Source organism: Strigops habroptila, chromosome 8 (genome assembly GCF_004027225.2).
Source record: "Strigops habroptila isolate Jane chromosome 8, bStrHab1.2.pri, whole genome shotgun sequence".
In the NCBI taxonomy this organism is placed as follows: Eukaryota; Metazoa; Chordata; class Aves; order Psittaciformes; family Psittacidae; genus Strigops; species Strigops habroptila.
The window spans coordinates 15499988-15522637 of NC_044284.2; the positions used below are offsets into that span (position 1 = coordinate 15499988).

Consider the following 22650-nt stretch of genomic DNA (forward strand, 5'->3'; position numbering starts at 1 on the left):
CAACTACAGCATGTCATTTCACAAAATTTGACAGTTGTGAAATGGTTAGAAATGAGAAATCCCATACAAGCAGAGTATCTGATATACATTGCACTTGGTAGGTTTATGCAGCTTTAAGGACAGCTGCACCAACACAGGATTCGCTTAGAGGTAAGCTGTTCATCTCTGCTCCTAACCTCAAGAATGTATACAAAGAAAGGACAACTTTCAACTCTGCTGAAGTCTCCTACTTCACTACTAGAGTATCAGACTCTACATGGGGCTCACAGAGCTTCCACCCATTCTGGCCGGGACCATCTTAGTTCTGGTTTCAGAGTCATGGCCAATTACAACTCTCTCCAGGCAATCTTTCTGCCCCTAGGGACAGTGTGCCCCAAGAAATACTAAAATGGTTACCTGGCACGTTTCAGCTTCCAGTACAGACCATCATCCAGTCTCATTTATCAGGCTATCTGGAGCATACAAACAGGCAAATCTTATCAAAGACACAATCCTGTTAACCTTCTTCTGGGACAGAATGCCCTGTTGGCTGACTAGCTGGCTAGTCATGATGGCACAGTATCTCAACTGTAGCAGTGATGCTCTGAGGATCAATGTAATCTAAAGTTTTTAAACAAGATGTCCCCTCTCTCCATTTTTTATGATGTTGTTTAGATTTCTTTTTCACAGGGAACGCAATTATCTACACTGCAAGTAGAAGACAGGACAACTCTTTTCTTCCTTTAAATTTTGTTTTATTTCACTGCCCCCTAGAGCTTTCAAGTGAAATGGATTCAATTTCCTACACTGTTCGAGCTTGAGTCACTACCAAGAACTTCAGTAATGTAATAAATAAGGTTACGGTTTGTGACTGCGCTGAAGGAAGTTCAGTTGTCATCCCAGTAGGAATTTTTGTGACCACAACTGATTTTTCACCCTGCTGTGCTTGAGAAGCTGACAAACTGTTAGAAGTACCTTGGACCCCCTCCTGCATCTGACAGCTGTCAAAATAAGACTTAACAGATGCATTGAGGAGATTCCTGATCAGAACAACTCTTGTTACTTGTGATTTTTCGAAGTCCGTGAGGGTTTTTAATCTCTCCAGCTACAGTCCTCAGCAGAGGATCTACTCATTTGCCATGGATACCATTGGCTGTTCATTACTTGCTATTTTGTTAGTTAGTAAGTTTTAGTGCCAAAGTCTGTGTTGCTTCTGATCCATGGATCTCAAGAAAAGTACAATAACAGGTGACATGCGGTTACTTCATAAAAATTGTCAGTTTCTTCCTTTTTCACTTGCAGCAGTAGGAACTTCAGCAGTCAGACCAAGAATTTGTCAGCTTTCCAAAGTCTCCCACCAGAAACTTTCTCTTCAGCAAGACAAAGCTGTGCCAAATTTTATTCTATCAAACACTATTTTGACATCTCGGACCAAGATGTAAGCTGCTTATCTGCTACAGCAAGCAGGACAGACATCTGCTTCATTTCTGGATGATGCAGCTCTTAAAGAGAGTTCAAATTGCACTGAAGTCTGGATGACTTTTTTTGGTTTGGGTTTTGTTATTGTTCTGATTGGTGGGTACAGAACAGTAGTCTGTATCCACAAAATTAGCCAGTGAAGTCAAGATTTCAAAAGCCTGCATCAAATTGCTCCACAAAACTAAGGTGCCAGAAAATACTGCAGGAAGAGTGGGAAGAGAAGTCCCTTTTGAATTATCTTATAGATAACTCATTAATAAACTACATAACTATATGAAAGACCATTTCTATTGCTGATAGCTTTGTTCTAATGCTTTGTGAAAATTCAGAGATGGCCGAGTTCAAGCTTGCACCTTTTTGTTTCCCCTTCCATCAATCAAATCGTGACACTGCTGTACTGGTAATCTAAGATACACTGCCCTAATAGCATCACAAGATGGATGCATTGAATAGGAAGATGCAACAATTTATCAAGTTGTGCATGACAAGAAAAAAATTAACAGAACTATTTAAAAATACATATTAAATAAAGTTCTTGCCTTGAGTTCTGATAATTTAAATTCCTGTTACACCCACTTTAAAACTTATATGTTTTGATACATGAACTTAAATATCACCTCTATATTAATCACCATCAGTATCAGTGGCAATTTATGATCACAGTGCAATTCATTGCATGGAAAGCACACAGAAGAGAATGTATTCTTTTCCCTCATCTTCCAAAGAAACATATTTCATAATGTGAATAGAAGCATAGTTTTGTTTCAGTTATCTCTGTTTATAGTATGTACATATATATATGTACACACACCTCCCTTTTACTTGGGAGAAGTCTGAACATTTTTTAAAGTCACTGTAATATAGCATAGAAATTGGTACATACATAAAGCAGAGAGTCACCGATATTATATGAAGAGACTGAATCTAAGTAATCACTTAAAGTGCCTACCTGTATTTTCATTTCTCTCTCCTTAAGTGCTTCTCCAGTGGAGAATTCCGGAGAGTAACTGAGTGAAAAAAACATGGAAGCCCAAATAAACAGCTTTTGTACACAAACACATGTATATACCAAAGAGATGAAAGGAGAGAAAATAGAACAATAATCCAAGGTTACTATGTTAAAAGTACATACACATTGAGTTCATCTTACAAAGCTATATAGGGCATTTAAGTATCCATTTTATATATATTACATATTCGTAGGCTGCTTCTTCAAAAAAAAAAAAGTTATCAAATGGAAATCAATACCTATTTCAGTCTTAAAACTGCAAATGTGCCAAAATGATTATCAAGATATTTTAATTTTAAGGCATCTTTTTTTTTTTCATACAATTAAAAATATTTTGTGTTGAGATTCATACACTCACTTCTACGGGTCTAAGTTTGTTTGCATTTTTTTAGTAAAATGGTACTGTTTGAATCATTTTAATATGCATTTTTCATTCTTATTGTTAACAGTTCTTGCACCTTCTGACAAAACCAGTTTTTTTAGACAAAATTTAAAACAGGAGAAAAAAAAAGGGAGAAAATATCTAACATTGAGAAGAAAAGAGGAAGAGTAAACTTAGTTGGAAATGTACAACCAGAGTGTATTTACTGGTGCAGTTCTGGTTTATCACAGTAAATTTAATCTTAGTTCATGTACGTAATAAGAATGAAAAAAATAATTCACCTAAATTTCATTGAATAACAGCTATATTTCTATGCATGTGGCATACAGGAAACAGCCTTTTCTCACTACTTTTGCAAGCCAGTGCAGTCTGTGAATGATTGCTATGGAAAGGAAGGGAGGAAACTGGTATGGTCAAACCCTGTGCAATGAAGCCACACTATCATGGCAAGCAATTCTGAATGTGTTTCTCTAACACCTTCTGCATAAAAGTTTAAGTAACATCTCAAACAACAACAGTTTTTTCAAATCTTTCCCAAATCCACTCCCAAACCGCTTACACCTGCTGTAGTATATCTGTATAACCACCATCTATCCAGTTACACAGGCATTTGCTACTTCTAAGGTGTTGGCATTTCATTCCCTCAATTGACATTAAAATATTATGGTTTGAAGATGTCAATTACATTGTATTCCAGACAGAGATTTTCCCTTGTGTTCATGAGTCTGAAAGCTTTTCTTACTGCTGATGCTTCAAACATAATGAATCATTCCTTATACTTCATCTTTTAATACCACCAATTTCATGATTAGGCAAGGCATTTCAACCCAAGTATTGCTTCCTACATGCAGTCTCAAATATTCCTTTTTAGTTCTGAAATAAATAAAAACTGATGGCTGATGCACTGAGATGAGCCATATTTCATGACATTCAACATATTAATGTATTATCGCATACTTTGTTTTTATGGGATAGCAGTATTCATCCTGCAGTTAGCTCACTCTTGACATGTGGTAACAAGTACAAAAAAATAACAGGCTGGAAAATCTCTTGAACTCTTTGGTCCGTAGCTGTCTAAATTCTGACATCAGTTATGCAAATGTTTTAACTGAAAAAAAAAAAAAAAAGTAGCTCTGTTTTTAATTGAGCTGATATTTTTCAGAATAATCCAAAATTTTAAACTCTGAATTCCTGATAACATTTAATGTTATTTACATTCTGAACCTCTTCAGAAGGACATATCTAATACATCATTCTTAATTAGACACAACTCATACTACCATCTAAGTTTTCACATAATTTTTCTACATCCAAATGTCATCCTTCCAAATTACATGATCCCTAACACTTGCAGAAAGATGGAAGGACAAAATACCTTATCAGTAGAAGATTTCTAAAAACAAACACTCTATTCCACATTCCAACAAAGAGAATATATTATAGGTGGATCACAGAATAATGGAGGTTGGAAGGGTGGTCTCTAGTCTTATAGGAGTCAGTCATGAACACTGACTTTGTTGCTCAGGGCTTTATCAGGTTGGTGTGAAAGTGCCCAAGGGAGACAGCATAATCCTTTCTGCACAGCCTGTTCCACTGCCTGACTGCCTTCATGGGGAAAGGGCTTCTCTGTATATCCAGACATTCATTGCCTCTTGTCTTCCAACCATGCATCACTGCAGAGCCTCGCTCCATATCCGTCGGTTATGGGATGGTTACTGAGCCTGAGTTCAATAACCGTCCCATAGCTACTGAGGGTGCCATTAGGTCCCCATGAGGCCATCTCTTCTGGAGGCTGAACAAACTCCATTCCCTCAGCCTTTCCTCACAGGGCCTCTGCTTCTGCCCCGACCATCTTGGTGGCCCTCTGCTGAACTCAGTCCAGTTTATATGTGTCTTTGCTGTATTGGGGGCCTGCAAACTGGATGCAGTGTCTACATTCAGTATAACTTAGATGGGGATTATCACTGCCCTCTTATTTACTCACTGCGCTCCTGTTAAAACAGCTCAGGAAGCTGACAGCCCATGCTCAGCTTGCTCTCTGCCAGGATTCCCAGGTCTTTTCCAGCAGAGCTACTGCCTAGCTAGTCAACCCTCAGCCTATGCCAGTGCAGGTGGTTACTCAGTCCCAGACACAGGACTCTGCTTGTGCCTTTGCTGAATTTCATGAGGTCCTTGTCAACCATTTCTCCATCTTATTTTGGTCCATCTGAACCTGCCCTCAAGTGTTTTGACTCTTCCCCGAAGCAAACCTGCTGAGTGTACACTCTTTCACCTCCTCCAAATCATGGATAAAGACGTTTAACAGAACAGGTTCCAGTGACATTCCGCTTTCCCCAGGTCTCTGGGTAGAGTACATGCCATTTACCACTGCCCTAAGACTCCAATCATCTAAACAGCATTCTACCCCTATATTTTCACATTCGTCCATACTGTAATGGCTGAACGTGGAAATAACAATACTGTCTAAGACACAGCATTCATGTGCCCAGAGGTATAGCTCCCCACATCATCTCTTCATTTGAAGGTGTGTGAAACAATTTTTCTGCCATTGTTGGAGACCTCCCCCAGTCCCCACAATCTTTCAAACATAAGAAAGCAACTGTACAAGGACATTGGCCTGCGCTCTCTGCACCCACCTCATCCTGCGGGCTCATATGGCTTGAGTTCTCTGAAGCAATCCTTGTCTAAAATAATCCACTGTTGGTGATTCTCCTCCTGCTTGAAGCCTCAAAGCAGAGGTCTGAGACACCTTGTTGGTGAACACTGAGAGTACCTCAGCTATGTCTGTGTCTGCAGAATTACTGGGTTGTCTCTGTGTGTATATATATATTTCTGTAGTTAAATATGTCATATACATAATACCAGCACACTTATATAACATGTACATAAACATCCACACCAGCTGGTGTTATACAGTTTTAAAATGAGTTTTCTTCAATGGAGTTAGTCTGATAAGAGATATGGTTATTTGTATTTCATTGTCATCACCTCATACTCTTTTTTTCTAGGATCATCAAACCATTTTAAGAGCATGGGCAGTTAAAGACTTTGCTCCAAATTGTCCTTTGTATGTCCAAATACTGAAACCTGAGAATAAATTCCACATCAAGTTTGCAGGTAAGATTTCAGCCATTTGAAACACTAAGTAATATTTGGCAGTTTGTTTCATAAATGCACAAGCAAAGTGAGATTCCCTACGGAAATTTACTGGTTGTAAGCAGATTGAGAGTGCATATTGTAAAATAACTTATAGGCTGTATATAGCCTATCAATAGTAAAATGTCATGTTTTACATTGAAGTCCTATTTATAAGCACTTCTAAGGATTATTACTCTCTTATGTTACATAGTATACAAAATAGAATTATTTGATATATAATTGTTACTTCTTAATTAGAAATTCAGGTAGGTTTCCAGCTATATCCACGTCTTTAAATCACTTCTGTCTACTAAAACATACTGTTACTATGGGGTATGTGAGAAGATCTGCTCAGAAGAGGCCAAATTTTCCCCAGCAAACAATTGGAAAAGCAAATCTTCCTCTTGGAGTATTTTTTTCCACGTGGGATGAAAAACATTATTTTAATTATTTGCAAATATTTTGGAAAGAGACATACAATTTAATTCTATATCCAGTAAAATGTGTATCTTAGAAACTATTACATAAAATGCAAAATGATGTTAAGAAAGCCAAACAAATCCACTCTCATAAGATTACCAGCTTTAATTGACGAACTGTTTCTCTGCACTTGTAGATAGGTCTCTCTTTCTCTGTCTATATATAAATACACACATACATATATACATACAGATGTATGTATGCTTATGTGCAAAATCACACAAATACTTTTATAATGAACTCATTTTGCCTATCTTTGAAAAAATCTCTCTATGAAGTAGAAGCAAAGCTTTCCTTTTCAACTAATTTTGAAAACTATTTTCTTGAGGGATATTCTAAGGAAGAAAAGATTGCTGATTCATGCAAAATTACAAAGAAACACCCACTATGGAAAAATATTAGTCTCCTCCATCATACCAGAATGTGATGAAAAAGTAAATTCCAGTGCAGAGCAATTCCAGAGCAACAGTTAAAGCTGGAAGTCTAAAAGCTACTGAATTTACCAGTAGGTTGGAAAGAAGGAAAAAAACATCATAGCAGTTCTGAAGTTATAAAAGTGTAATCTCAAACTGTGAGATGGCACAGCAGGGAGTAAGGCTAATGCTGTGACAAGAATGATGGTGCTTTTTCATCTCCCTCTTAAAACCACACAGCACAAATGTAATCTCTTCTCCCTAGCCATGGCCGCTTTTCTTTATCAGTAACTGTGTTAATTTGTTGTTCCTAATTGTATTTTTAAGAGAGAGTTTCATTATTCTTAATGGTTTGTCTCTGTAGGAGCTTATGATACAACTAGACTTGCAAAACAGAGGTGATTTTTCATATCTGTTCTAAGACTCAGATTGAGAATTTGGACTCTCTTTTTCTTTTTTTTTGTTTTTCTTAAAGTAAACAACAAAACCCCAAACCCTCTTTTTGCAATATTTCCTTCAACCGAACTTAACCAATCTGGTATCCTACTGCCTTCATTTATGTTCTGCAGTTCTTCAGGGGCTTGAACAGACCTTATATATTCTGTGCCTCATTAGCCCCCTCTAATATTAATTATAGTAGTACTGTGTTGTAAGCCTAAATATTTATATAGCACCCTACATCCCCAAAGAATTTGACATGGATCATAGGGATCACTGCATCCAGTTCCCCACACTCTCTCTGCACAACAGTAAAAGCAGAATTGCAAGCCTTCCTTCAAGATTAATTTAATGCTACTCATATAAAGCACAGGAAACTTTTAATGCAGTTTTAAATTCAGCAAGTTTACAAACATGGTATAAACCACCACTGGATGCTTACCTAATGCAAATGGTAAGGCCACTGGTAGTCATGAGAACAATGTTTGTGTGTGTGCATTTTCCTAAAATGACTTGACTTTGGTTATTAATTTCATACAATTCTTCCTCATTCTGAAATACATACCCAGTGGGGGCTGCAGACTACAGCCCTGTGCAGAGTGCTTATGAATAAAATTTATTATAGCCATATGGAACATTTTTCTAAGTGCTTTTCCTATTATGATTCAGGACTGCTTTAATACTGCCCTAATGCAAAAGCTTCTTTTAAATTTGATACTCTTTTGAAACATGAATCCTTTCTTCTGGAGGTTTCCCAAAATGATATTGTGCATTTTTATGAACCAGAAATATTCAGTAGTAGGATTTTTTTTTTTTCCTTTACACACAGGTTTATAGGCTGTAACTATCAAAAATAAAAGTTTCTAAATTTAGAAAAAATACAACCAAAGAGTTCCAGAAAGTCCTCCTCACAGAAGTCTTTTAACTGCATTCAAAATTTATAAAACTCTGGAAGCCCAGTTTCTCAACAGCGTATATCAGGTTGACCAGTTATCCTAGATTTCAAAATACAGTCCTGAAATTTAAACCCTGACTGCATTTTCCTGTGGAAGATCATCCTGGAGATTTTCTGCCTTAGGCTTGAGAAACATATAGGTCAAGTAACTGTTGTAAGTTATTCCCATTATTCCCATCACAGCAAAATAATGGAGACACTTTGCACAGGGTAACATGGCCTGTCAGAAAGGCACGTTTCCTGTCTTCACTTGATGACAGACACACACCTTTCTACTTTGTTTAAAATGGTAACTTCTGCTTATATGAATACAGTGGAAAAATTTCTCTGTGCTTGAATATGATTCTTAAATAGAATCTGAAAAGCACAGGGCATAGTAAGTGTTTGTCCCAGCAAACTCCTTTCAACTTCAAGGTGCAAACACTGTATAAGTATACAGTCACTCTTAATGTGACAGTTACCAGATGGGCAAGGAAACATCCATCTTATGTCTTAAGCTGAAACACTTGGATTTTTTTCTTTGTAATTTCTAATATACCAATGACTTCACATGCCCAGTTTTTCTTTCAGTAATACTGCATTTTACCTCACTGGCAGTTACATATGGTTTTCTAAATCTTCCTACTTTTCCTTCAAGCACACTGGACTACAAAAGGCCACTGCACGCATCTGGCCTTGCATTTCAGCACACACGTGAAATAAAGTGAAGATTGTCTACAGTGGAGCAAAATACTTATGTAATTCAGAGACTAAACTGCATGTTTTCTGAGTTGAATTTATATATATGCTAGAAAATAAATTAATCACCTTTACCTTGAATATTCAGAAATTATGTATAATCACAATTCCAGGAACTGGGCATACATTTTGACATTCTCTATTCAAAATGCACCAATGAATTAGCAGATTGGTGAAGTCTGACGTTAAACCTTCAGTAGTTTATTCAAAAAGAACATAGTCCGGATTCACCGAAATGGATATTGAATGCACCTGATTATCTAATTACAGATAAAAATAGTCTAGAGATAACGGATGGGCATTTTTCTACATCTGGTTGGTCGTGCTCATGTTAACTTATGAAATCAACAAAAGTAAGGTTTCTCAGAATAATTGTGTCAGGTCTAGGACATTATTACCACATGGCTGATGCTTCAGGCATAAATCAGTATTCTGAGTATGTTCTATCTTCAAGAACATTACAGAAGCCATAACTCACGGCACTGCATTGCTACATCTATTTGAGACAGACTTAGCAACAAATTTTATGTCAAAATATATTTTCAACAGAAACTGCAGCTTCTGGAAATTCTAAATGGAGTATTTCTTTAGTATAAATGCAGTCAAAATAGTTGTGTTTGGTAAACTGATTTGACATATTTGATATTCAGTTCAAGATAAACTGCACTTTCCTCTGCTGCTTCACTGCCACACTGAGTAATTTGCTGATTCTAGTACCTGCTGTCACAGGTCCTGACGAATGTCCCAGACCTGAGGAGTGGGAGAGCTGTCACCCAGCTTCCTCCCTACTCACTTTAGAAAGCATCAGATAGAGTTCTGTATAACCCTCACCATGGCTCCACAATAGAAGTTCTGAACATAAATACCAAATACATTAACATTATAGGCAAACTATAATCTGCCAAATAATTGGAGAAGTAAGCAAGTTATTTTTGACCTGATCTGTGTCTAATACAGTAACTTAACTCCTGTCAAGAGGAGAAACCCATAGTGCCTCTCCATGTTTCAAATGGCTATAATATTTCTAATCATGGTAATTAGATCACTGAAGAATGTTTCACCTGGTGTTCGCAAAATACCTCCGAGAATTCAAAAGCTTCAAAACACTTCTGAAGTAGGTAGGGCGCTACTGTCATATACATTTTACGGATGCATAACAAGTCATGGAGGCCATAAATAGCTCTCACAAGCTCAAAAACTACAATAGAGGGGAAATTGTCCTACAAGTCCCAGCCCCACTCCTCCTGATGTAAAAACGCTTGATAATACAATGTGAATCTCTTACATGTAAGAGATAAAGATGACAACTGTAGGACAGCAATATGTTTGCTGTGTGCTATATGCTCGGTTAACATGGTATTTTACATAAAATCCATCCAAAAAGTCAACCATACATTACTGTATAGAACATATAGAGGATTTAAATCAGATATACTTTTCATCTGCATTGTGCCATCCATGGTTTATTAATTTAATTTACATATATTTAGGTCAGCATGTACAATTTGGTTCAAGATCTGAAATAGGAGATGACAAAATAATTTTCCTGTATATTTTTTCTTGCTTCTATTTTCAAAAGTATTAGTTATAATGTAATAACAGTCTAAAAAAATAAAGGGAGGTTGGCAAAATCTTATACAAATTAAAAAATATGGAGAATTCTCATTCCTTCAGTATCAGAAAATCAATATTTACTTTCATAAATCTTTGCCATCTGATTAATGGCAATGGAATGCAGATATTCCACCCAAGGAGTAGATTATGTCTTACTCTCTCAAAACCTCTAGTATAAAATTCAGATAGATTTATTAATGGCACATGGTCAACTAAACGAACATATTTCTGTCAGAAATATTTTCTGCAGGAAATATTTAATTGCTATAACTGAAATATATTTAGGGGAGGAAAAACCTTATTTTGTTCTATATTTGACAGTATCTTCATATAACTAAATTAATTCCTCCCCTGTGACATTTAAATAAGCCTTGATATTCAGAAAATGAATGAATTTCTGCTTTCCATGATTCAGTTATTGAAAAGCCTCTAGAAATTTCAAAAAAGGGATAGAGAAGGCATACAAGGTAAGCCCTCACTTTTGTTATCATTAAATGGCATGCTTATAGCTATACTATAAAATCTGCCTAGAAAGTAGCTTAGAGAGGAAAGGTGATTCTAAGGCTTTCAATGATACAATAGTGCAACTAGAAGTAGAAGTACACAGCCACTCAGATTTAGGTGGGGAGATTATTTGCTTACTTTTACTCAGCAGTTTTCATATGACTTATGTTTTGATCATGAGCTGTACTAATTCTATTCTTTCTCATCAGAAGCAAATTCTCTCTCATTGAAAGTAACATAGACTGAATCAAACATGAAACGGAGAATTAAAAAAAAATTAATTGGCATGCAGTAACTGGCTTCATGACCTTCGAAAACCGTTATGACTAAGTTTCTACACTGACAAGAAGTTAAAGTTTGTGCTCTTCCCTTGTATCCATTTTTATACTGTCACAGGTATACATGAATGACATTAAAGAGTGATTTCTATTTCCTTTTCATGCTGTCACCAGCACTGGAGAGCATTTAACTATGACCTGAATTTTAAACACTAGCAAGTTGAATAATAATTCATACAACAGCATGTGCAGAAAATTTGGAAGTTTTAAATACAAGCCAATATGAAGAACTACATATAATGCCTCTATTGCTTTCTCTGCTTACTTCTCCCCACTAAGTTCTATTAAAAGATGGAAAAAAAATAGTATCTCTGTAGTACTATTCCATCATAGCAAGTACTAATGTTGCAGACATACTTTCTTGTAAGGACTCTCAAGAACAAAGCACAATTTTGTGATTACAAAAGCCAGAAAAGGACTGGGGTAAAAAGAATGCAAAGTTGTAAAAGGAAAAACCACCACTCTACTTGCCTACACTGCAAGGAGAGAGCAGATGTCAGCCCTTCCTGGGAGGACATTAGTTGAATCTACATCACATGCTGAAGTGCAGTGCAAAATCCCAGCATCGCTGCCGAATACCAATCTGCAAGTCAGTACAGCCTATCTGATTGATCAGCAGTCCTGCACTGCAGCATCCTAGGTATGCTATTTCCTGAACACAAAGTTGTATCTCTGTACAATACTTGATGTCTCTATACCAGTTTATGCAAAACTGCAGAAGTTGAAAAAGATAAAACCTAGACTATGCTACATTGCTTTCACATCTAGTGCAGTAAAACAGTGGGAATTTGCATCCTCTCCATGTGTAGCTGCAGTACAGAAAGCATAAACTGGTTGCAAAATTAACTCTACTCATGCAATCTCAGTGATAGCATAAATGGGGCAAATCATGCACAGCTGCTCTCCAGGTTCAAGTGGAAGAGGAAGATATGGAGGCATATTTTGATTGTTCCCATTTTCACCATTTTCCTAGACAAGGAAAGGATGTGATAATTCTATTCAATGGAAAGTATTTTTGTGAAATAATACATGTCTTTTCTTTTTTCCTACAGATCATGTTGTGTGTGAAGAGGAATTCAAATATGCTATGCTAGCTCTAAATTGTATATGCCCAGCTACCTCTACGTTAATCACACTTCTGGTTCATACGTCTAGGGGACAGTAAGTATATACTACTATTAAAATACCAACCAACCAAAAAACCCCAAACAAAAACTTGTAAAAGAATCATGGTGAAATACATTCTTCATCTCTCCAGCTTTCATTATCTGACAGAATACAGAGCCTTTTTTAGTTCTTTCATATTATATATACATGAAAGAAGGGTAGTATTCTTAACAGCTAAAAATTTACATACATAAAAAGGTACGTAATATCCAATCTGGTGGGATTTTTCTTCCCCTTTTATTCTATATATATCTTTTTAAAATACCTTGGAAATGCTGCAATATGTTCTCAAAACCCTAACTGAACAGCAATTTTAATTTTTCACTAACTTTTGTACAAATGCACAAATCTGTTCATTGTATGATAAATGTCACCAAGTCAAGCATTCAAAATTAGGAAATGAGGACAAAGCTGCCTATTTTCCTAGACTGTTCTGATCCTATTAAAAACACCGTACTGCTTTGACACCTTAACTGCCAAGTTAATGCTTGAAAACATTAGCTAATGTACTTGAGCTTACTTTTTGCTTAGAACTGTTAGGTAGTCCATCTTTAGTCTGGAAGTTCTGTGTCTGTGAAAACTTAGTTTAGATGATGTTTAACACCTAGACATTCAACCATTGATTTTTAGTAAGTATGTAGTTCTTGAACATAATATTCTAAATTCAAAGGACAAAAAAAAAATAAATCACACAATTGAAAAATCATATAAAATCTTTAAATATGTGAAAATAATTTCTCTTTCTCTTGAATTACCACTTCAATGTCCCAATTTTCTTACATTTATTTTACTTTTATTCATAATTTTATGTGCAATACTATAATTGATTTAAACACTTGTCAACTAAAATAAACTCATAGCTAGATACAGGTATAAATCTGATCTTCAGAAGTATTACACTTAGATTTATTTTCAAGTCAATAAATTTGCTTTCAAACTTTCTTGAGTATGCGCTAATTTTTAGAGAAAAAGAATCCTTTTAAACTTATATGCTTCATAAGCATCTCCTGAGATTTGCACTGACTCTAGAGTGTTTAAACTGTGTAGGGTAAAAGAAATGATTCTGCACTTCATTGTCGGGGGCAGGGAAATCTGGTTTCAAAACAGGCGTCAGTTTTGAGCTTCATCTGTTGTCACTGTACTGCAGACATCAAACTGCTTTGGATTTGACTAATTTATGAATCAGAGTAATTTTTTTTTTTTCTTTTCTAGATAAAGTCTAATGTTGAACAATACGTAAATAACTGCTAATTGTTAATATAGGTTAAATTACCTTTATGCATACAAATAAGACAGATGAACATCTGAGTCTGGCTAAGTAAAAAGATAAATGAAAATGGATTATCTAAACTACAAATAAAAATTCTAACTATACATGCATTTATATCCAAACAAAATACTAAAATATGTCTAAATAATGGTGAACATTTGTTAAGTAGACTTCCAACGTTAACAGTGAACTGCTTTCCTTTACATATGTACATGTTTAATTATCCTTTATTCTGGTTATTATCAGCACCTATATTAAATTTTATGTAGGCATTGAGTTTTAAATCCCTGTCAGTATTTGACTTCCTTATATAAAAGAACAGACTTTGTGACATACATTTTAATAGAATTAAAATGTTTATTGACAGTTCATTGGTAGAGCACTGTCCCAACTGTCTGTTGTACTCTTATGAATGAAGCGCCACCTACTCCACAGGGAATCTATTTCCTGTATCTATTAAGAAATAGTGTTGACATTGTTAACAGTGCCAGCTCATTTCTGATAATCAGGAAGGTAAGTATGCTGGGAAATCACTGGATGTTGAAGGCAATACATAGCCACAGAACACAGGGAAAAATATTATTCCTAATTAGAATGATAGTACAATAAACAGTAAGCAAAAAGAAACACATGTACATACATTAAAAACAACTTATCTTCTAGTATTACTATTTGAAGAAACTGGAGAAAAATGTTCATCTTCTAAGGAACTTCGGCCAGATCAACTTGCTATTAAAATTAAGGGGAAGTTCGCTGCTGTTTCTGTAGGCAGACTTTGGTCTTTAACGTTATTTTTCAGATTAAACAAACTAGATGTAAATAATCCCACTGTCTTCTCAGCTGTTTGTCTGTAAAACACCAAAATTCTACCTTGAATCTTATTTATAATATTATTATTGAGCTTAATTATTGATCTTAACATTTATCTTTAAATGTTATCTAATTATTTAATCTAGTAATAGAACTTTATTAGGGTTTGTATTATGATACAAAATATTGGAAGAAAATAGCCTTTCTGACTTGAAACTTAATGTGATCTTTACAGCACAGCTCCATGGGAAGCTTTTAGACAACTAACTGGAACCAAGCAGACTTTAAACAGGTGAACATTTTATTTTAGGGGGAAAAGTGAAATATGGAAAAATTTTCTCCTGTAATTCTGTTATTCTGCACCTAGAGCACTGTTTGTTAATACTGTTGCAATAAAAATGGTTTTCTTCGTTCAATCTTGAAACAAAATGTTTCTACACTGAGGGTGGAGAAGAATGGTAAACCGAAGAAAAACAGAAACTGTGCTAAGATAATAAAAGAGGTATAAATGAGCACAAAGAAGCATGGTCCAATATCTTGAGACCTTAGCTCCAAGTGGCAAAACACAACACATGTATGATTTTTATGTTCTATCTGCATATATACTTATATGCATTCATTATATCCACTAAAACTCATGCAGACAGAACCTTGTTTCCAAGTGAAAGTTAAGAATTCACAGAAGCCTCAATTCTGCAACTCCTGGTGTTAGCTGAGGTTTGGAACATTTACACCAACAGTCCATTTGGATAAAGGATGTTAGCTGCATACAATAAAGGATGATATGCTTAATATGGTTAAAGTTACAATTTATTTTCTTGCACTTGAGAAAAGAAGGTATATACTTGCTATAGTATACAAGGAACAGTAACTAAAAACGTACATTGGGTAAATGCTGAAGATTATCAATAAGCAAATTGAGAAAAAACTATTTCTTACAAAGTGACTAAAATCAAATGGGTCTTTCCTACTAAGCTATTTTTAATGATTATTCACCTATTTCTAACAAGAATAACACAATCTGTCATGAAGCATCTGAAGAGATGGTGTGAATTTTAAGGAATATAGCCACATCTCTCGTGATATTAAAGTGCATAATCTTATATGCCTATTACTTACCAGAAAACATCTAATTCCTTAGAATAATCTCTGTACATACATCATTACTGAGCTTTGATCTCAAATACTTTTCAGATTAGCCTATAGGATCTCTTTAATAAATATTTTTAGTTTCTATTGCCATGAAATACTATTCTGATTTATAATAATTTTACATTAAGTTTTAAATTATTCTCTTTATCTGTACATATTTCAGGGAGAGTCAGCAATCATCAGAACAATGGCAGAAAATGTATGGCAGGTGCTCTGGTAATGAAGTGTATCATATTAACCTGGAAGAAAGTACTTTTTTTGCTGAGTATGAGGGGAAAAGCTTCACATATGCTTCTTTCCATGCCCATAAAAAGTATGTTTATTTTCCTATCAACAATTAAAAGTTTAAACAAATAATTGTTTTGCCTGCAAACATAGCTCCGTATTCAAAGGTGCGGTATTACACATCACTCTGTTTCTGGGTTTAAATATCTGGCCACTAACATATTTTGTTGATATTTTTCTGTAAGTTATAGCTGGTCAGGTAAAAGCTCATGTTGGTTCTGTATAGGCCAGCTCAGTCCGAGAGAAGAGAATGTAAAGGATATATAGGGTAAGCTTGACAACCAGAAGATAAAATAATTCAAACCTTAGAAAGGTTATTTGAGAACACCAGTCCCTTTCCGTGTCCAAAGCAATCTAGAAGAGGGTGTGTGGCTGTTAGTGTATTTAATAGTATTTAGGAGTCAGCTGGAAATCTGGCTTCCTTCTGGCATGTTCATCTTATGTGAAATGTTCATTTTAAAGGTGGTATGTGCTACATTCTGGTGACTGTTCAAAGTAAAACCGTATTTTTTCTATTAGATGCTAACGTACCTTCCTTAGGTTCCAGATCATGCACCACTTATTCTGTGCTGCTCTGTGAGGTGAACATACAAAATGAACACAAGTTGTGCATATTTGTATATATTTAACAAAATGAACATCTATCAAACCCTGAACACTGAGTTTATTCTCATACTCAAGTGAAAGATTTTTTTCTGCTTTAATGCCTTCTTTTCTATCACTAATCAAATACTTTTCTAGGAGTGAACTGCAAAAATGAATTCCAAAAATGGTTTCCATTATATATGAATAATGGGAGCATTTAATATGATGAGTACTTTTTCATATTGTATGCTAATTCTTCTACTAATATTTTCCCAGAAGGGACTATGAATCTGATAGAAAAAAAAGAAATAAATAAAAAATCAACTGGCACAGCATTAGGAGAATATTATTGGGATTAATAAAAACTCTGGATTCAAATTCATAGGGATTCATGAGCTCATAAAAACTGCTTGATCAGAAGTGGCCTATTTAGGAGACAGTATTTTTCAAACATCTGTCACACAAAAATCTACAAATGTTGATATTCTGCAAAAGTATACTGGGGGTTTATTTTTGACAGTGGAAATTCTAGTATATATGATCTATGCAAAATGAACCATGCCTTTCCTTTTCTAATTAAGGTTTGGAGTCTGTCTGATTGGTGTTAGAAAGGAAGATAATAAAAACATTTTGCTGAATCCAGGTCCTCGATATATCATGAGTTCTACAGATATATGCTTCTACATAAATGTCACCAAAGAAGAGAATTCTGCTTTTAAGAAGCAAGAAAAACATAGAAAAAAACATGAATCAAAATTATCTTATCATGGAACTTCTAGGTTACCTGTACACAGTATAATAGCCAGCATGGGTAAGTAAAAACAAAAAAAACCCTAAACAAACCCACAACATATTCAATTAATACTGCATTTTAAAGCTTTTAACAGTGTGTTCCTAAAATTGTAAGTAATTAAAATAGTGCACAGAAAGAAAAAATATTAAACACTTGCCCTTTTATTAAATTAATGAAAATAAATTAAATTGGAATTAAACTGCTTAATACTTGCATGAAAAAGTAATAATAATCACATGGGTAATTTGTTAGTCATTCATAACTGGTTGCTTGTAATAAGTTTTCATAAGCTGCTTTAATGAAAAAAATGCCCTTAATAAAATCGTGCAGGTTGTTGATGCATATAAATATGGATTAGGTATATGGTAGGATTTTGAAATGGTAGTTAACAAGAAAATATATATCAATGATAGAAAAACCACCCTGAGAAAATGCTTTCGATGCTACTACAGGGACAGTGGCTATTGATTTGCAAGACACAGGATGCCGAACCTCCAGTGGACCTACGCTAGCTCTTCCTTCTGAGGGAGGTAGAGAAGGCAGACGGCCCAGTATAGCACCTGTTTTGGAGGTTGCAGACTCATCCTCACTTCAGACATGTGACCTGCTAAGTGACCAGTCAGAAGATGAAACTACCCCATCAGATGAAGAAGTCTCTTCAGGCTTAGAGTATGTATATTGAATATAAAATGAGCAACATAATTTGAAAAGCCAATACTATGTAAATGGCATGGATGATTTTTTGACATGCAGATCAATCCAAGCAATTGTAGCAAGCAAGACCATAAAGGCCAATTATGGAATTATTCCCTTTTATGAAATGCTATTGTCTGTTAGCAGAATGCTGTTATGCCTATTTTGAAATTCAAAAAACCCCCAAACCAGATTACCTCCTCCATTTGGTGGAGATTTTCTATATTCAGTTATAAAGATCTAGCTATGTATTGCAATTTTTTTTTTTCTTACATTCTGTAGTTATAAAGACAGGATTCTACTAGTTTTTAAACAGATAAGTACTTTTGTTCTGAGATTGCAGTGACCATTCAGCAGGCTTGCTGAATCCTCAGGCTAGGTGTCTGAATTCAAAATGTAGGAATGACAAAAAACCCAGTATGAGGCAAATTATTACATCCAATTTCAAGTGCTTGTTAGCATGTTACTGCAAGTAACGATGCATTACTCGGATAAAAACGAAAGATTCAATCCTGTAACTGCTATGCAGATTAGCATATAAATTATGTTTATTGGGATTACTGACAAGGATGTTAAAACTGTAATGCATAATTAAACCAGTGGCTCACCTGACCCAGTTTCCCATCTCCAACAGTGGCAAGCATGAGAATGCCCAGGGAACATCATAAAACTCCAATGAAACAAAATAGAACAAGTAATCTTAAGTCTGCAGACTGAAATACTAGGATTTAAAAGGCCTCTTATTAAATGCTAAGGCCAATTAGAAATTTCATCTTATCAGCAAGAGGATTTGCCATTTAAAATTCATTCCAACCATGCCGAAGACATGTTATTAAAGCAAGAAGGTAATGACCTCACTCAGTCTTGAAAAGTGTTTGAAAGAAAAATGGAGAAAGAAAAAGTACCAGAATTATTTCTGTTTTCTTGCTTTGCTTTTTTGCCTCCCTTAGAAGTTTCCAGTACTTTGAATCACCGAATTGTTTGGGTCAGAAGGGACCTTCAAGATCATCTCATTCCAACCCCCCTGCCATGGGCAGGGACACCTTCCACTAGACCAGGTTGCTCAAAGCCCCATCCAACCTGGCCTTGAACACTTCCAGGGAATGGGGGCAGCCACAACTTCTCTCGGCAACCTGTTCCAGTGTCTTACTACCCTCACTGTAAAGAAGCAAGATATCATATATATCATATCTCCTCTATACATCTCGTATCTATATATTTTTATGTATCTAAATAGTACATGTATCTACTCTAAATATACCTTCTTTCAGTTTAAAGGCATTACCCCTTGTCTTATCCCTACATGCCCTTGTAAAATGTCCCTCTCCAGATTTCTTGTAGGCCCCCTTTAGGCACTAGAAGCTGATCTAAGGTCTCTCAGGAGCCTTCTCTTCTCCAGGCTGAACGAGCCCAGCTCTCACAGCCTGTCTTTATGGAGAGGTGCTCCAGCCCTCTGGTTGTCTTTGTGACCCTCCTCTGGACTCTCTCCAACACATCCGTGTCCTTCTTATGATGGGGACCCCAGAGCTGAAAGCAGTACGTGCACTCAAAACACTGGGACAGCACACTATGATATGTCAGCACATTTCCAAAAATGCTTATAAAAAAAATCCCAAACAACCCAAGCAAAATTCCTTTAGTCAAAAAAAATCACGATAGCTTTCACTCAACATTATTGAATTGGTTGAAGCTACAGAACACATTCCTTTGATCCTTATTCAAGATAGTTCATGTACTTGACTCTACAGGCTGTAGAGTCTACAGATAACTGCAAAATTTAGGCATAAAGATCCCGTAAAATAGTTGTATAGTCAATTGTGTTTTGGTAATTTGCTATACTGAAAAATGTTTGTTCTGTTCTCCTAGGTATGCCAAAGGCTATCCTCCTTACTCTCCGTATATTGGAAGCTCTCCCACATTTTGCCATCTTCTGCATGAAAAAGTACCCTTCTGTTGTCTAAGACTAGATAAGGTAAAAGGAGTTTCTCTTACTGGATAAAACTGCATTCTCATTGTATCTTACATCTGAACAGGGTTAAATTCTGCTTTCTGCTTAGAGATGAGGTTTGTTCAGCAGTTACTAAGCTATAATGTTTTTATCATCTTTTTCATCGCTAAGCATTTGTTCATGTCTAATCAGGTCCACATCAGGTCATCCGATAAGAGTTTTCTATTTCTAATGGTAAAACCTTTAATGTCACAGCTAAATCTCTTTATTCTCTTCAGCCTGGAGAAGGAGAAGGGACCTCATAGCTGCCTTCCAGTATCTGAATGGGGCCTACAAGGATGTTGGAGAGGGACTCTTCATCAGGGACTGTAGAGATAGGACAAGGAGTAATGGGTTCAAACTTAAACAGGGGAAGTTCAGTTAGATATAAGGAAGACATTTTTTACAGTGAGGGTGGTGAGGCACTGGCACAGGTTGCCCAAAGAAGTGGTAAATGCTCCATCCCTGGCAGTGTTCAAGAGCAGGTTGGACAGAGCTTTGGACAACATGGTCTAGTGTGAGGTGTCCCTACCCATGGCAGGGGGGTTGGAACTAGATGATCTTAAGGTCCTTTCCAACCCAAACCATTCTATGATTCTGTGATTCATATCCACTGAACTTCTTATTTTGATTTTAGGGATGCCAGCATAACTACTATGAAGATGCCAAAGCCTATGGATTCAAAAATAAATTGATTATAGTTGCAGCAGAAACTGCAGGAAATGGTTTATATAACTTTATTGTTCCACTCAGAGCTTATTACCGACCAAAGAAGGAACTAAATCCCATTGTATTACTCCTGGATAACCCGTAAGTAGATTTTACTTTTTTTTTTTTTTTGGTGGTACAATCTAAACTCATTTTACCATTACTTCAATAAACAATCACTTTTAACATGGCCAACCTAAAAAATATAGCATATTTATCTTTGAGAAAAATTAGTAACAAAAATAAATACCCTATGTTCACTGTCATACACAAAATTGATTTTTTACTGACTGCACATGGCCTTAGTGAATTTAAATGTCCTTATTATTCATGGCCCATGTTTCAGCTAAGTATTTCATAAAAATACTCTAAATAATGTGACTACTTCTAAGCACTGTAAACCAAACACTGGAAAAAGCAAGCTGTGTAACAGTTTCACAAATACACGACAGCACTTCAGACAACACTGACCTGCTTAACAGAAGGCAGTTAGTGGCCTGGACCACTTAGGTATCTTTTTAGTAATTTTAGAGTGCAAGATAAACAGTTCTTTAATCAAGCAGGACACCCACCCACCCAGTCTATGATTATATAGTCATGGAAGAAACCTGCAATACTGTCATTACTACTGTATCTGCCTGGAGATCACTGGAATTTTTAGCCTTTCTTGCCTTAGCTGTTTAAAATTTCAGACAAATTCTTCTTTGGCAAGGCAAGACATTCATCTCTAATCTGATAAACAATGAGACTTTTTTGTTTTTTACAACACTTTGGTGCTGCTGAAGTACTTAAAATTACAATTTGGAAGACACAAAAAAAGAGGTTAGCCGTATACAGGAAATTAGATCAAGCTATGACTCAAAGAAAGGACAGCAGCAAAAATGTCTTACAGGTTCTGGTTCCAGGCTGACACTTCCCTTAGCATATATATGTTCTAGTTTAAGTGATTTATTATACAAAAGCTTGCTGTGAAGTGTCCCACTTTTGACTGAAACAGCTCTTTAGTGAAGCTTTATACACCTCTTTGCAAAACAGAAGCTTTTTTATGTACATGTTATGGCATAAAATGAATTACACAAATTGGTAAAAGCCTAAACTAGGCTAAAGGAATTATGACTTGTAACTTTAATCTTAAAGATGTGAGCATACAGTGCCCTCTGGTGCTTATTCTCTTTTCCAGCATAGTGCCTGAGTTTACACGCTTATGCTGTTGTGACATTTTATGGCTAAACCCACTTTTTATTAGCGTAAAGTAAAAGCTATTGTTGCTGATTAAACTAATATCCTTAGCATTTTATCTCTCTACCCAGCATTTCCAGCCATTCCTCTGAAATGAATTCATGGGACTGCAGAAGCTTAGCTTATCATATACATGCATGAGGTAGAATTCAGGCTGCCATTCAAGACAATTGGAATTTTGTAATTTACTTGATTGGCCTTAGGAATTCAGGCACCTTCAATGAACATACCTATGCCTTGTTGTTATATTCGTAGTTTCTTTATATGTCAGGGCAATTGATTACAATATGTTTACTCTGCTATCTACAAAATTTCTGATGTTTCTTGGTATGTAAGAAGAAACACAGTAAAATTTATGATTAAAGAAAATGCAATAAAATACAGTATTTTAGTTTTCACATTTCATTTTAAAAATAAGGTTTCATCTAAGATTGTCTCATTGACTTGAATGGAGTGGTTGGCACAAAACACAAATGATGACTGGGTTTCTGCTT

At 35.6% G+C, this 22650-nt stretch overlaps 1 protein-coding gene across 12 annotated transcripts in view; it reads left to right on the forward strand.

The window, feature by feature from the left end:
• KCNT2 (potassium sodium-activated channel subfamily T member 2) overlaps positions 1–22650 on the forward strand; it is a 141549-nt gene that overhangs the window by 86248 nt on the left and 32651 nt on the right. For 9 of the 12 annotated variants that reach the window (XR_003992526.1, XR_003992527.1, XM_030493971.1 and 6 more), the window contains exons 14-21: positions 5858–5966; positions 12520–12628; positions 14950–15006; positions 16030–16179; positions 17318–17547; positions 17982–18198; positions 20089–20194; positions 20847–21019. Coding sequence is in view for 10 of the 12 variants with exons in the window: in XM_030493971.1 (XP_030349831.1) it covers positions 5858–5966; positions 12520–12628; positions 14950–15006; positions 16030–16179; positions 17318–17547; positions 17982–18198; positions 20089–20194; positions 20847–21019 (1151 nt within the window). In the remaining 2 variants the exon portion in view is untranslated. The remainder of the gene's footprint in view (positions 1–5857; positions 5967–12519; positions 12629–14949; positions 15007–16029; positions 16180–17317; positions 17548–17981; positions 18199–20088; positions 20195–20846; positions 21020–22650) is intronic. The other 3 variants (XM_030493979.1, XM_030493973.2, XM_030493975.1) reach the window with 1 other exon arrangement.